The sequence below is a fragment of the Rhinoraja longicauda genome, chromosome 4 (assembly GCF_053455715.1).
Source record: "Rhinoraja longicauda isolate Sanriku21f chromosome 4, sRhiLon1.1, whole genome shotgun sequence".
In the NCBI taxonomy this organism is placed as follows: Eukaryota; Metazoa; Chordata; class Chondrichthyes; order Rajiformes; family Arhynchobatidae; genus Rhinoraja; species Rhinoraja longicauda.
Window position 1 is genome coordinate 1,762,600 of NC_135956.1, and position 13,963 is coordinate 1,776,562.

General features: G+C 42.4%; 1 protein-coding gene across 2 annotated transcripts in view; it reads right to left on the reverse strand.

Annotated features, from left to right (window-relative positions):
• Positions 1-953: 953 nt before the first annotated feature.
• LOC144592550 (BEN domain-containing protein 5-like) overlaps positions 954-13,963 on the reverse strand; it is a 34,583-nt gene continuing 21,573 nt past the window's right edge. For both annotated transcript variants that reach the window (XM_078397129.1, XM_078397130.1), the window contains exons 4-6: positions 11,518-11,810; positions 11,226-11,436; positions 954-5,765 (exon numbers count right to left, since the gene is read on the reverse strand). In XM_078397129.1, the coding sequence (XP_078253255.1) occupies positions 5,515-5,765; positions 11,226-11,436; positions 11,518-11,810 (755 nt within the window). In that variant the 3' untranslated portion in view covers positions 954-5,514. The remainder of the gene's footprint in view (positions 5,766-11,225; positions 11,437-11,517; positions 11,811-13,963) is intronic.

Sequence of the window (13,963 nt, forward strand, 5' to 3'; positions counted from 1 at the left end):
CAGTCAAACACAGATTGGGCAACCTTTTTGTGGAGCACCCATGTTCAGTTTACAGGAATAACCTTGAGCTGCCAGTACCCTGTCACTTCAATCCTCCATTCGCCTCCCACTCTGGCCTATCGTGCACAATTCTAACAAAACTCAATATAAACAAAAAGAAAGGCTCCTCCAACATAGCAGCCTTTGGACTCAATATCAAATTCGGGAATTTCAAGGAGCTCACTTTCAGTTTGTATCAGAAGTGATTATCAACTCTGCTTTTCTCTCTTCACTGGCACTGCCTGCTTTACTCAGCATTTTGTACAGTTATGACCTGCATTTCACACCTCTTCCATGTCCCTCTGTTGGCTTTCCCTGGATTTCTCAAACAGACCTCTCTCAAGTCAACAACCTATTACCAAGGCAACACTGGCCTCATCCTTTGTCCTATCCATCCAAGAACCCCCTCACCCCCAGCCATCCCTCTCTGCAAATTACAATACATTTGTCTGCTTCCTTTCCCAGTTCTGATGGTATTTAACTCAGTTTCACTTTCTAAAAATGCTGCCCGAGCTGCCAAATGCTTCCAGCATTTTCAATTTTCATTTCAATCAATGAAGATTTGCTGAGCATTTGAAAATAGTTTTAATAACTGTTCATTTGTTCAAACTGAAAACTCATTTCATCTATTGTCCACCAATAATACAAAACTACATTTAAGTTTTATTATATAATTCAGTTATTGAAACAGAAAGCATTTTCATATAGATTAATAAATTATTTGTTAACAACAATAATAAAAATCATTCCAAAGTACGATACGATGTGATAGAACTTTATTTATCCCAGGAGGGAAATTGATCTGCCATTAGTCATAAAACAACAAGGGAGAGAAGGAATGGGTGACGTTTCGGGTCGAGACCCTTCTTCAGACTGAAGTCTGAAGAAGGGTCTCGACCCGAAACGTCACCCATTCCTTCTCTCCTGAGATGCTGCCTGACCTGCTGAGTTACTCCAGCATTTTGTGAATAAATACCTTCGATTTGTACCAGCATCTGCAGTTATTTTCTTATACTATATGTCATAAAACAACAAGATACATGAAATTAAAGTGACGAGTGGAAAGGATTGGGGATGTGCAAAGATTTGGGGAGGGGAGTCAGTCTACCCCACGACAGAAGGGGGAGGAGTTGTACAGTTTGATAGCCACAGGGAAGAAAGATCTCCTGTGGCGTTCTGTGCTGCATCTTGGTGGAACCAGTCTGTGGCTGAAGTTACTCCTCAGGTTGACCAGTGTATGATGGAGGGGGCAAGCTGTATTGTCCAAGATGCTCCGCAGTTTGAGGAGCATCCTCCTCTCCAAGACCATCTCCCATGAATCCAACTCCGCCCCCAGGATGGAGCCGGCCTTCCCAATGAGTTTGTTAATCCTGTTGCCGTCTGCGGCCTTCCCTCTACTGCCCCAGAACATCTACAGCATCATGCTGCAGACGTTGAAGGAGCAGAGCCTTCTCAAAAAGTACAGCCAGCTCTGTCCCTTCTTGTACAGGGCCTCAGCGTTCCTGGACCAGTCCAATTTACTGTCCATGTACACTCCAAGGTATTTGTACTCCCTGGTAAACTGCACATCCACACCATTGATGGAGACAATCTCCCTCTAAAGTCCACCACCAACTCCTTAGTCTTGTCAGTGTTGAGCTGCAGGTGATTCAGCCCACAACACTCAACAAAGTCGTTGACTGCACCTCTGGTTCCCTCCCCTCACTGATGCAGCCACTGAATTAACAAAATAATTTAATGCAAATGTTTTTCAATCTTCTACATCGGTTTTATTTCTTCAATAAAATCTGGTTGTATTTTTATTGGAGTTACTCTCAACTTTTATTGTTTAAGCAACAGTAAGTTAACATTTGAAATTTGTTTTAACAAATTTGGAACTGTCAACAAATGTTAAGTGTACACCTAGATTTCCATCGTTTCAACCACCCTGCACCGATGAAATTATCTGATTATATGCTCATTGTTCAGTTAAAACAATGTGCTATATATAACAAAATATTAACCTACATTAATATACAATCAGATTCTAAAATACAATTGTTCAACTAATAAAAGTATATTTCCCTGCAAAATAATGCCCAGTCTGAAGGGTCTCGACCCGAAACGTCACCCATTCCTTCTCTCCAGAGATGCTGCCTGTCCCGCTGAGTTACTCCAGCACTTTGTGCCTCTCTTCGGTGTAAACCAGCATCTGCAGTTCCTTCCTACACATCACAATTAGAAGCAGGATCCAGAATGTGTGGTATTTTATTGCCATCTGGTGGTAAAAGTCACTCATTGCTTCAGGATCACAGCACTTAAATACATAGCAACAAATACATCTGCCAGTCAGGTAGCACCTGTGGCAAGTAATGGACAGATGGCGTTATGGGCTGGGACCCTTCTCTTGTGTCTTTACTTGAATACATGTCAAAATACCAGAAAGTCAAGTAAAAAAGGGTCTTTCACTTGGAAAATGGAGAGTAACTTGTACCTATTCTATTCAAGTTGGCTTGTTGAATGCACCCAGATTTTAATGTCACCATAGTCTGCAATCTATTCAAATTAAGTCAGTGAGAGCAACACATTGTGCTGCTTTTATTAAATATTTATTTTAAAAAAGAACAAGGCAGCAATTCTCAGATTTTCAAGAGGATGTGCTGATCCAATTGTACCTGGATGCTGCACCTTGGTTTTTCCTAAAGGGTTAATAGCAAATGAATAAATGTATTGCAATCTTCCAGACAACGTATTACCTTATGTAGTGGATGTTCAAAATATGAATTCTTGATTAATGTAAGTGATACTCTTACATCTGAATAATTTACATATAGCCAATTAATTTGCAAAGCAGCATATCTTTGGGATGTGGGAGGAAACTGTGGTGTAGGCCGAAAATCCATAGGCAACAGGGAGACCATGCTAATTCCACATGTACGAAGAGAAGGTGACAATCAAACCCACTTTGCCAGAGTTGTGAAGCAGACAACTCTGTGTGACCCGTCAATGAGAACTTTTAAGCTTTGGATGAGATTTTAAACCAGGCCCCTCAGATGGAGAAAACAATGGGGTGCTATTTCCAGAATATCATCACCAATATGAACCCCCTCACTCAAATTTCATATTGCTGCCTCTCAGAGCTTGATTTGCAAATTGGCTGCCAAGTGTCTCAGAGTTAACACTTAAAAGCTCCAACAGTGAAACAGTGGAATAAAAAAATGACAGCACATGTAGCATTTGTTGACGTTTAGTTTCATTTAGTTACATAGAAAGTAGGTGCAGGTGTCGGCCATTTGGCCCCTCGAACCAGCACCATTGAATATGATCATGGCTGATCATCCAGAATCAGTACCCTGTTCTTGTTTTTTCCCCATACCCCTTGATTCCGTTAGCCCCAAGAGCTATAGCTAAATCTCTCTTGAATACATCCAGTGAATTGGCTTCCAGTGCCTTCTGTGGCAGAGAATTCCACAGATTCATAACTCTCTGGCTGAAAAGGTTTTTCTTCATCTCAGTCCTAAAGTTTAGAGATAGTGTGGAAACAGGACCTTTGCTCACCGAGTTCACACTAACTAGCGATCAGCTGAGGTACAAATGGCTGCCCACCAAGGGAACAGTTGACTAAATACAACATGAGGAGACCTGGTGAAACAAGTCAATAATGATCGCACAGTTGAATTTTCCAGCGGCTAGAATTGTACACAGAAAAGGTTTCTGATCAGGAAGCCCATTCCTTCCCTCCTGAGATGCTGCCTGACCCGCTGAGTTACTCCAGCGTTTTGTGATACTTTCTGATCAGAAGATTGATATACACATAACTATATTTAACTGCTTCAACAATGAATTTCTCCCTACAATGTTCAAGAAGTGCACTTCACTGATGACTGGTGTTGACATCAACGTATAATTTATCAAATAAAGTACTCCAACTATAAAATAAAGTACCCCAGTGTGAATTGCAAATTTTCTTCAATTTATGTTTATAACTATATTCATAAGATATCGGATCAGAATTAGGCCTGCTCCGATAGGCTGGATTTTATCTGAATCTCTTGACAAAACACGGTCGAGGCTTGCTCAGATACATGGTGTGAAAGTTGATTGTTATTTAAATACCAGGGAGCATCTGCTTCCCCTAAAACAGAACAAATGACCTCTCCATGAAATCAAGGTAAACATTTCAGTGATCCCCACATCCAAAAACTTAATGGTACTTAAAACCTCAAAAACATATACAAGTTCCTGTGTTTTATAAATCAGTACAATTAATACAAAAGTAAAACTGTACATATGACCAAATTAAGTTTTATATCTGGTTTTGTCTGAAACTTTGAAAATTAAATAGATATTGGCGAGAATACAAAAAAGAATCAGTGAAAACATATCAATGGGAAAATTTAGTTATAGACAAATGATAAATTTTCATATTTGTTCAGTTTTACAATCAAATTAAAGAGATCTGACTCAGTAAATTACAACTACACCGATCAGCCAAAACATTATTACCACTGACAGGTGAAGTGAATAACATTGATTATCTTGTTACAATGGCACCTGTCAAGGGATGGGATATATTAGGCAGCAAGTGAACAGTCAGTTCATGTGAAGTTGATGTGTTGGATGCAGGAGAAATGGGCAGGAGTAAAGACCTGAGCAACTTTGACAAGGGCTAAATTGTTATGGCCAGACGACTGGGTCAGAGCATCTCTGAAACGGCAAGGCTTGTGGGGTGCTCCCGGTCAGCAGTGGTGAGTACCTACCGACAGTGGTCCGAGGAGGGACAAAACCACAAACTGGCGACAGGGTGTTGGGCGCCCAAGGCTCATCGATGCGCGAGGGCAATGAAGGCTATCCCGTCGGGTCCGAACCGACAGAAGGTCGACTGTGGCACAAGTCACAGAAAAATGTTAATGGTGGTCACGGGAGGAATGTGTCACAATACACAGTGCATCGCACCCTGCTGCGTATGGGGCTGCACACGGAGGACCAACAGCATATTAGGCAGATGGTCATAATGTTTTGGCTGATTGGTGTACAATACAAATTATAAAGGACTATAAAATAGAAAGGAAAAATACCAATATTCAGTGATGTATCATCCCAAGAAGGAAGGGCATAAACTAAAAAAACATCAAAATAAAAGGGGAAGCAAAAAGAATCCAACTGATTGGAAATTGTCATAAATGCATAACGTATAAAAGTCTTTAGATGGGAGAACGGGAGGAAAGGTAAGTAGCGAGCACTGATACATGGTGGATGTGCAATGGGCCAAATGGCTTGGTTTTGCAGAATTCAACAAATTATAATAGTCTCTACAGTTTCAATGATTTAACAGTTATAAAATGGTCAGTTACACAAAAACCAATAGAAAATATTTTTCTGCAATATCATTCTATGGTAAACAAATGAGTACAAACAGATTTCACTGTAATCAAATAACAGTTGTACATTTTTAGTAACAATCTCCATGAACAGAACTTTGTTATTCTCACTAGATTATTCATAGATAAAGGTTTCAATTTCTTCCTTGATGGGTACCTCAGATCTCTCATAATGTGCATGAATATCACATTTTAAACCGATCTCACATTCACAGTTTCTAAACTTTGATATTTCTGCTTTAGCTTTTCGCCACTGCTTATTAATGTCCATGATTTTTTCCCCAATATATCGATTTACTTTATTTAGTCGCTTATGGATCTCATTGTCATCTTTGGCATCTTGTCGTATTCTAGTCAGTAATTGTTCTGGAGAAGAAATAGAATATTACTTAGTTTGATTAATAAAATAACCAAAATATCAATCCAGAGTTCTAAATTGTAGGAATTGATTTGCTTTTGTAAACAGAAGTACAGTTCGTCACATTAGCTCAGTGGCACCACTGTTGCCACCGACTCACACCATCACTCAGTGGCATTCTTGCCATGGACTCAATGAGTGAGGGGGGAGAATGGGAAGGTGAGATAACACATAGAAGGAAGACCAGAAACAGCATAATACAACACATGGGAGTAATACAAGGCTAAATTGCATCCACTTTAATGGAAGGAGTCCAACTAATGAGGCCGATGGAGCAAGAGAACCAATCAGAATGTAGGAAGATGACATTATTGCTATCACAGAGGCACGTTTAAAAGAAAGGCAGGACAGAAAATTCAAAATTCCAGGGTATAGAATCTTAAGAACTGATATCCTGCCCTAAAATTCACGGACTATCCCCTTTCTTGATCTCTCTGTCTCCAGGGGGTCAGACTATTGATTGTCGTTAACTACGAATCTACTGACTATCAGGGAACATAAAAGAAGTGGTGACATTGCAATATTGTTTAAGAAGTGAATGAGTGCAGTAATGAGGGAAGTTATTCTCAATGGTTCTTCAAATAGAGTCATATGAATTAAGCACAAGAACAAATAAACGAGGGCGTTTGCCGAGGATGTCCTCCAGGCCTCCGAACAGCCTGCAGGACTTAGAGTAGATATGTTGAAAATTCAGAGATATAAGAGTAATAGCATTTTAATATCAGGAGATTTCAACTTCCCCAATATAGAATCAGTATCCTACAGCACAGAAACTTTGGCCTGATGTCAATGCCAACAAGATGCACATCAAAGCTAATCCTCTATGTTTGTGTTCAACCCATGTCCCTCTAAACCGTTCATACCAACGTACCTGTCCAAATATCTTTTGAATGCCTTGCACTTACCTTTAACAATTTTCTTATAAGATTGAGGAGATTCTTTATGTCGACAAATACAAACTTAAACTTCTACAGGTGTACGGTAGAGAGCATATTGACTGATTGCATCATAACCTGGTTCAGAAACTTGAATGCCCAGTAATGAGGGAGATTGTAAGGGAAATTTGAATGCCCAGTAATGAGGGAGATGAGGGAGAGGGTCGTGAGGCTCTATCCAGTCCATCACGAGTACCGAGCTACCAACCATCAAAGGGATCTTTAGGAAACACTGCCTCAAAACGGCAGCCAGCATCATCAAAGACCACACCACCTTGGCCACACTCTCATTTCACGCCCAACAATGGTGGTAAAGGAGTCTGAAAACTGTGTTCATCACATTTAAGAATAACTTCTTCCCAACAACTACCAGGCTCATAAACACTACAAGAGACTTGTTTTAATCTTCAAAAGTCAGGGAGAGAGTTGGTGAGCATCCAATTATGTGAGGAGAGAAATATAGACACAATGAACAGCAGATGCTGGTTTACAAAAATGACAATGTTCTGGAATAACTCAGCAGGTTAGGCAGCACAAAGCATGGCAGGCAATAGGTCGATACAGGATAGTGGGGAGGGAGGGAGGGGGTTGAACTTATCCCAAACCAATTTTGCTTTACTAACACAGTCGTTGCCTGGTAGAACTTGTCCTTACCCTCCATAACTCCTCTCACTTTTTCCAAGTTAAAGGTGTAGCCACGGGCACCCACATAGGCCCCACTTATGCCTGCCTTTTTGTCGGTTCCATCAAACAGCTCTTGTTCCAAAGGTATACCAGCACCATCCCAAACTCTTTCTTCGCTGCATCATCGACTGCACAGGTACCAGTGCAGAACTCAGTAATTTCATTAACTGTACCGTTAATTTTCACCCTGCCTTAAAATTCACTTCAACTATCCACTTTCTTGATCTCTGCCTCCAGGGGGACAGACGTCTGTCAGACATTGTCGTTAACTACGAATCTATCAGTTGTTATAATAATAATAATAATATATTCCTTTATTCGTCCCACACCGGGGAAATTTACAGTGTTACAGCAGCAAAGTGGACAGCAAGAGAGCAAGAGATCATTCATTATAAATAAAAGATACATAAATTGTCATCAGATTTCTGTGTGTTCTTAGCTGTTATTGTTGACTGGTCTGCTGGGAGCAGTGCTGGTTGTGCAGTCTCACAGCAGCGGGAAGGAAGGACCTCCTATATCTCTCCTTCACGCATTTGGGGTGAAGGAGTCTGTCACTGAAGGAGCTACTCAGTGCAGTGACAGTGTCCTGCATGGTGTGGGAAATCGTTGTCCAGCAGCGATGTTAGCTTTGCCATCATCCTCCTCTCTCCCACCACCTGCACTGAGTCAAGGGGGCAACCCAGGACAGAGCCGGCCTTCCTGACCAGCTTGTCGAGTCTCTTCCCCTCCGCCGCTGAGATGCTGCTGCTCCAGCAGACCACTCCATAGAAAATGGCCGATGCAACCACCGTGTTGTAGAAGGTCCTTAGGAATGCCCCCTGCACTCCAAAGGACCTGAGTCTCCTTAACAGATAAAGTCTGCTCTGGCCCTTTCTGTATAGCGCATCGGTGTTTTCAGTCCAGTCCAGTTTATTGTTGAGGTAAACACCCAGGTACTTATGAGTCCACCCTTTCGATGTCCATTCCCTGGATGTTCACCGGTGTCGGGGGGACCTGGCTGCGCCTGCGGAAATCTACCACCATCTCCCTGGTTTTCCCCGCGTTGATCCGGAGGCAGTTCCGCTGGCACCAGTTCACAAACTCCTTGATCAGTTCTCTGTACGCCCTGTCATCGTCGCCTGTGATGAGGCCGACGATGGCAGAGTCGTCAGAGAACTTCTGTAGATAGGAGTTTGCAGAGCAGTGTACAGGGTGAACAAGAATGGAGCTAGCACTGTTCCCTGCGGAACCCCAGTGCTGCAGACCACCCTGTCCGAGACCAGGTCCTATGTCCTCACGTACTGTGGTGTAGCCTACACCTCCTCCCACACTGCCTCTAGCAAACATGTTTCCAATTTCTCTGTCTCTGCCACTTTTGCTCCCAAGATCTGAGATGTCCTCTTTCTATCAAGTTTCTTTCTCTCCTTTCCCCCAAAAATCCGTCTGGTGAAGGGACCCGACTCTAAACATCACCACATTCATTTTCTCCAGAGATGCTGCCAGACCCGTCGAGTTACTCCAGAAGTTGTCTATTTTTTAGAAGAGGGAAAGCATTTTTCAAAAATCAAAGGCAGAGTTCAGTGAAGGAGTAGGTTTTGATTGAAAATAATCTTTTATCAATATAATGCAGGACATTTTTTTTAAAACAGCCTTTTGACTGGTTGAAGAGGAGATGGCCGCCAATAAAAGGAAGAGAGCAGAGAGTGCGGGGGATTTTTTTTAATCTTCAAAATTTGAGCGGGGAATTGGTGAGCAGCCATTTCGAGAGCTGGGAAAGGATTTTTGAAAAATCCAGGTGAGTCGAGTGAAAGAACAGGTTTTGATTGAAAAGCATTTTTCAAGAGAAAGCAGAAATGTTGATCGGCTGAGGAAGAGACACAGAAGCCAATAAAAGGAAGGAAGGGTGTAGCAGAGCAGCCTATTTGGAGAAGGCTTGTGTTGGGGGCAAGTCTAGCACTGAGGCTTTGACTCAACAGGCGAGAGGCCTGAGGAAGAGTAACTGCAGGTTACGGTGCAAATTGCTTTTCTGTGTAGTTCTTCCTAGGTTTTTGGTGTCATGGAGACAGCAGGTGGAATGTTCCACCTGCAAGATGCTGGAAGTCAGGGGCATTTCCTGTGCCCCTGAAGCTTCACTTGGAGTAAGTGTGTTCAGCTACAGCTCCTGAAGAACTGTGTTAAGGAACTGAGGTTGCAGCTGGATGACCTCAGGATTATCCGGGGAGTGAGTGTCATAGATAGGAGTTACAGTTAGGTGGTCACACCTAAGGTGCAGCAGGACGTAGCTGGGTGACCACCAGGAAAAGGAGTGGGCAAAAAGATCAGGAATCCCCCGGGGCAATTCCCCTGCATAACAGTTCTGCTCCTTTGGATACTGTTGTGGGGAAGGATCGGTCATGGGAGAGTAGCAGCAGCAGAAGCAGTGACCCAGAGTGCGGTGTTGGGCCTGGTTGTTTCTGAGGCACAGCTGCGAAGGGAAAAGTCAGACAGAGCCAATGGGAAACGAGACTCATTAGTTAGGGGGACAGACGAGAGATTCTGTGGCTCATTAGTTAGGGGGACAGACGAGAGAGTCTGTGGCAGTAAACAAGACTCCAGGATGGTGTGTTTCCTCCTGGTGCCAGAGGCCAGGATGTCTCCAAGGGTTTGTAGAACATTCTCAAGAGGCAGAGCGAGCAGCTGGAAATCATTGTGCACATCGGTACAAATGACATAGGTAGGATAAAGGACGAGATTCTGCAAAGTGAATATAGTGAGTTAGATAGAAGATTATAAAACCCCGAAGGTAGTAATCTCCAGATTATTCCCAGTGCCACATCCTAGTGAGGTTAGGAATAGGTAGATGGGACAGATGGATTGATACAATTATTTTAGACCATTGGGATCTCTTCTGGAGCAGAGGTGACCTGTACAAAAGGGATGGGTTACACACCTGAACTGGTGGGGGACCAATATTCCTGCTAGGAGTTTGCTAGTCCTACACGGGAAGGTTTAAACCAGAGAAGCAGGGGGGTGGGAACCAGAGTAGTCAGAAATTAGAAGAGGTGATGTAAAGGTAGGGGTGGGCACCAGTAAGTTTCAAAGGAAGGACAGGCAACGAGAGACAGAGGAATACGGTGATACCAATGGACTGAAGTGTGCTTAGTTCAATGCAAGGAGTATTGTGGAGAAAGCAGATGAATTTAGACTCTGGATCAATGCTTGGGACTATGATGTTGTGGCCATTGTGGAAACAGGGTTTTGAGAGGGACTCAACCAGTAGCTCAATGTTCCTTGGTTTCATTGTTTCAGACGTGATCGAGAGGTAGGCAAGAGGTGAGTAGTTGCACTACTAATCAAGGAGATTGTCACAGCGGCACAGAGGACATACTGGTGGGTTCGTCTGCTGAGGTGATATGGGTACAGCTTAGAAACAAGAAAGGTGCAAGCACTCTAATGGGATTATACTATAGGCTCCCTAATAGCAAGCGGGAGATAGAGGAACAGAGTATTCAGACAGATTACCGAGAACCCAAAGCAACACTGTTGTCTCAGTGGGTGACTTTAACTTCCCCAATATTGACCAAAACTTGGTCAGTGCCAAAAGCTTAGATGGGGCAGAATTTGAGGTGCATCCAAGAGGGGTACTTAATATAGTATATATATAGATTGTTATATATAGATTTGAAGAAGGGTTTCGACCCGAAACATTACCCATTCCTTCTCTCCAGAGATGCTGCCAGCCCCGCTGAGTTACTCCAGCATTTTGTGTTTACCTTTGGTTTAAACCAAGCATCTGCAGTTCCTTCCCACACAAATTGTCCTTTGGCTTACCTTTAATAATCTGCACTTTGTAGGGGGAAAGAGGTGGTTTTGGAGATGACTTTGTTGAATTGCATGCAATTCCAGTGACACTTCTGTCCTTCAAGGTATCCACTCCCCACACCGCGACAGCCAAACACTTTGTGAACCTTGAATCACTTGGCTGACGTTTAACTGCTTCCCACTTGTCCTCATCAATCCATATATTAGCTCCAATGTGAACCTATCAACAAATAGTGTAGAATCTGTAAATTTCGCTTGTACATACAATGCACAAAGAATTCCCACCACATAAAACTATTACCTTTCCATCCTGAACAGAGTAGACACTGGGTTGAGCCAGAGCAATGGCTTGTGTGGCAGCCCATGGACACGACAGCATATTGTTCCCATTTTCGGTCTGGTTATCCAGATGATCAGAAGTTGTTGGAGCTGGAAGAAGAGGATGTGGACTTTTCTTGCAGGGATAAATTCTTTGTTGCATATTCAAATGATCCTGCAGAACTGAAGATACCGGAGGACTAGAAATTAGCTGATGAGCAGCTGGGTTGTCAATTAACTCCTCTTCAGGATTGGAACCATGGTATTGCTCTGGTACTGAAAATATAAAAACACGGAAATAAATGTTAATGGCCAATTTGAAACTAATTAAAGAACGGACATGAACCAGACATGGATAAAGCAAATGACAATAAAACAATCTGTGCGAGGTCCCAATAAAAATAAAAATAAATCTGAAAAACAACAGGATTAATGATACATAGTAATTTACACAGGAGAGTACTGAGGAATAAAGGATGGAACTAAACAACCATAAAATTGGTAAAGGCCATAGCAGTTTGAAACACAGCATTATTTATAACTCAAAATCTTCCCAAATGCAAGCCAGTGTGTAGAAATTAGTCACCAAAAAGAAAATGCCATAGGTCTTCTCACTGAGTTTAGTCAGAAAATCAACCAGACATGTTTTCAGAAGCCAATTCCTTTAAACCAAATGCTACATCAGATAGTTGTCCATTTACAAAAAAACCCCAAATATATTAGCATTTATGATAGGAAATATCAACATAGCCGGTTTACTCAAAGTATAAATGTTTAATAGCACGCTTATTCACCCAGAATAATGTTGGATTCAGCCATTTGATTCCTACTTATGGGTAGATCACAACCTCATTCCACGCGATACCACCATTCAAATTTTGCATTTAAACAGAGTAGTTGAAAAAGGCTGGATTAATAAGGTTTCAAGGTCAGTTTATTGTCACATGTATCAATTAAGGTACAGTGAAACTCATATTACCATACAGCCATACTAAAAAAAAAACACCAAGATACACAACTACATAAAACTTAACGTAAACATCCACCACAGTGGATTCCCCACGTTCCACTGCACATCTTGTATGTGTATGTGACAAATTGACTTGACTCAAATAAGGTCCAATCTCCTTCCTCTTTATTCTCCTGCTGTCGCGGCAGTCGAACCATCCGTAGTCGGGGCGATCGAAGCTCCCGCAGCCGGCGGTCGAAACCCCCGCATTGGGGCGATCGAAACCACCGCGTCGGGGCGATCGAAACTCCCGCGTCGGGGCGGTCGAAACTCCCGCGTCGGGGCGGTCGAAACTCCCGCGTCGGGGCGGTCGAAACTCCTACGGCTTGGAGTCCCCGATGTCAGTCTCTAACCAGAGACCGCGGGCTCTGTGATGTTAAAATCCCGCAGCTCCCACGGTTGGGGCCCCAAAGACGTCTCCTGACAGGGATCGCGAGCTCCGTGATGGCAAGTCCACAGTGCGGACGGAGATACGATACGGAAAAAAATCGCATCTCCGTCGAGGTACGAGATTAGAAATAGTTTCCCCCAACTCCCCCCCCCCCCCCCACACCCCACATAAAACAATCTAAAGAACAGTAAAAAACATACATCTAACACACACAAAACAGATACAAAGATGGAAAGGACAGACAGACTGTTGGCGAGGCAGCCATTGCTGGCGTCATCCGGTGAATAATTAATAAGCAGGAGATACAAAGAACTATTGCAGATGCTGGAATCTTGAGCAGAACACAAAATATTGGAAGAACTCAGCCTTTTCCCAGCCTCTATCGTATTACGTGGCCTGAGCCAATCATCCCTGTACCAGAATGATTTTGTAGTGCGGCCCAACTTGTTACTCCATGTTATAACATGTCACTACATCAATACTCACCTAACGCACAACTTTCAAATAACACTTCCATTTAGGACAACATAAATAAGACAAGTTTAACCCGGCTATTTTTTCAATTGCAAAGTCTTTCTCCATTGTAATGAAAACGAGTTGGGAAAAAAATAGTACAATGGAATTCAAGAATCAGTGGTTACGACCTGTTTTTTTAAATGGAATGTTTGGCAAGTGACAGAAATGAAATTGAAAGACTGAAATACCAATGGATTTTAAATAAATTCTTAGGAGGATCACAGTTTTAAGCACATGACTGATAGGATTTAAGTGCTGAAGTAAGTAAAAGGCAAATTCACAAATAATGTGTCTGGAACAAAGTAGTACAAAAATGATAGAGTTGTAAAATTGATCAAAAGAGATTGATGGAGGTATTGCAAATTATTAAGGGATGAAGTGGCAGATATTTTCAACATCTCAATTAAGTCCACCTCATCTTAACCCGTTTAAAATACCCCAAATAGTACATCCTAATATAATCAGGACTGCAGTTCCAGAACACTATAAATTACCCCCATACTTACTTAGCCG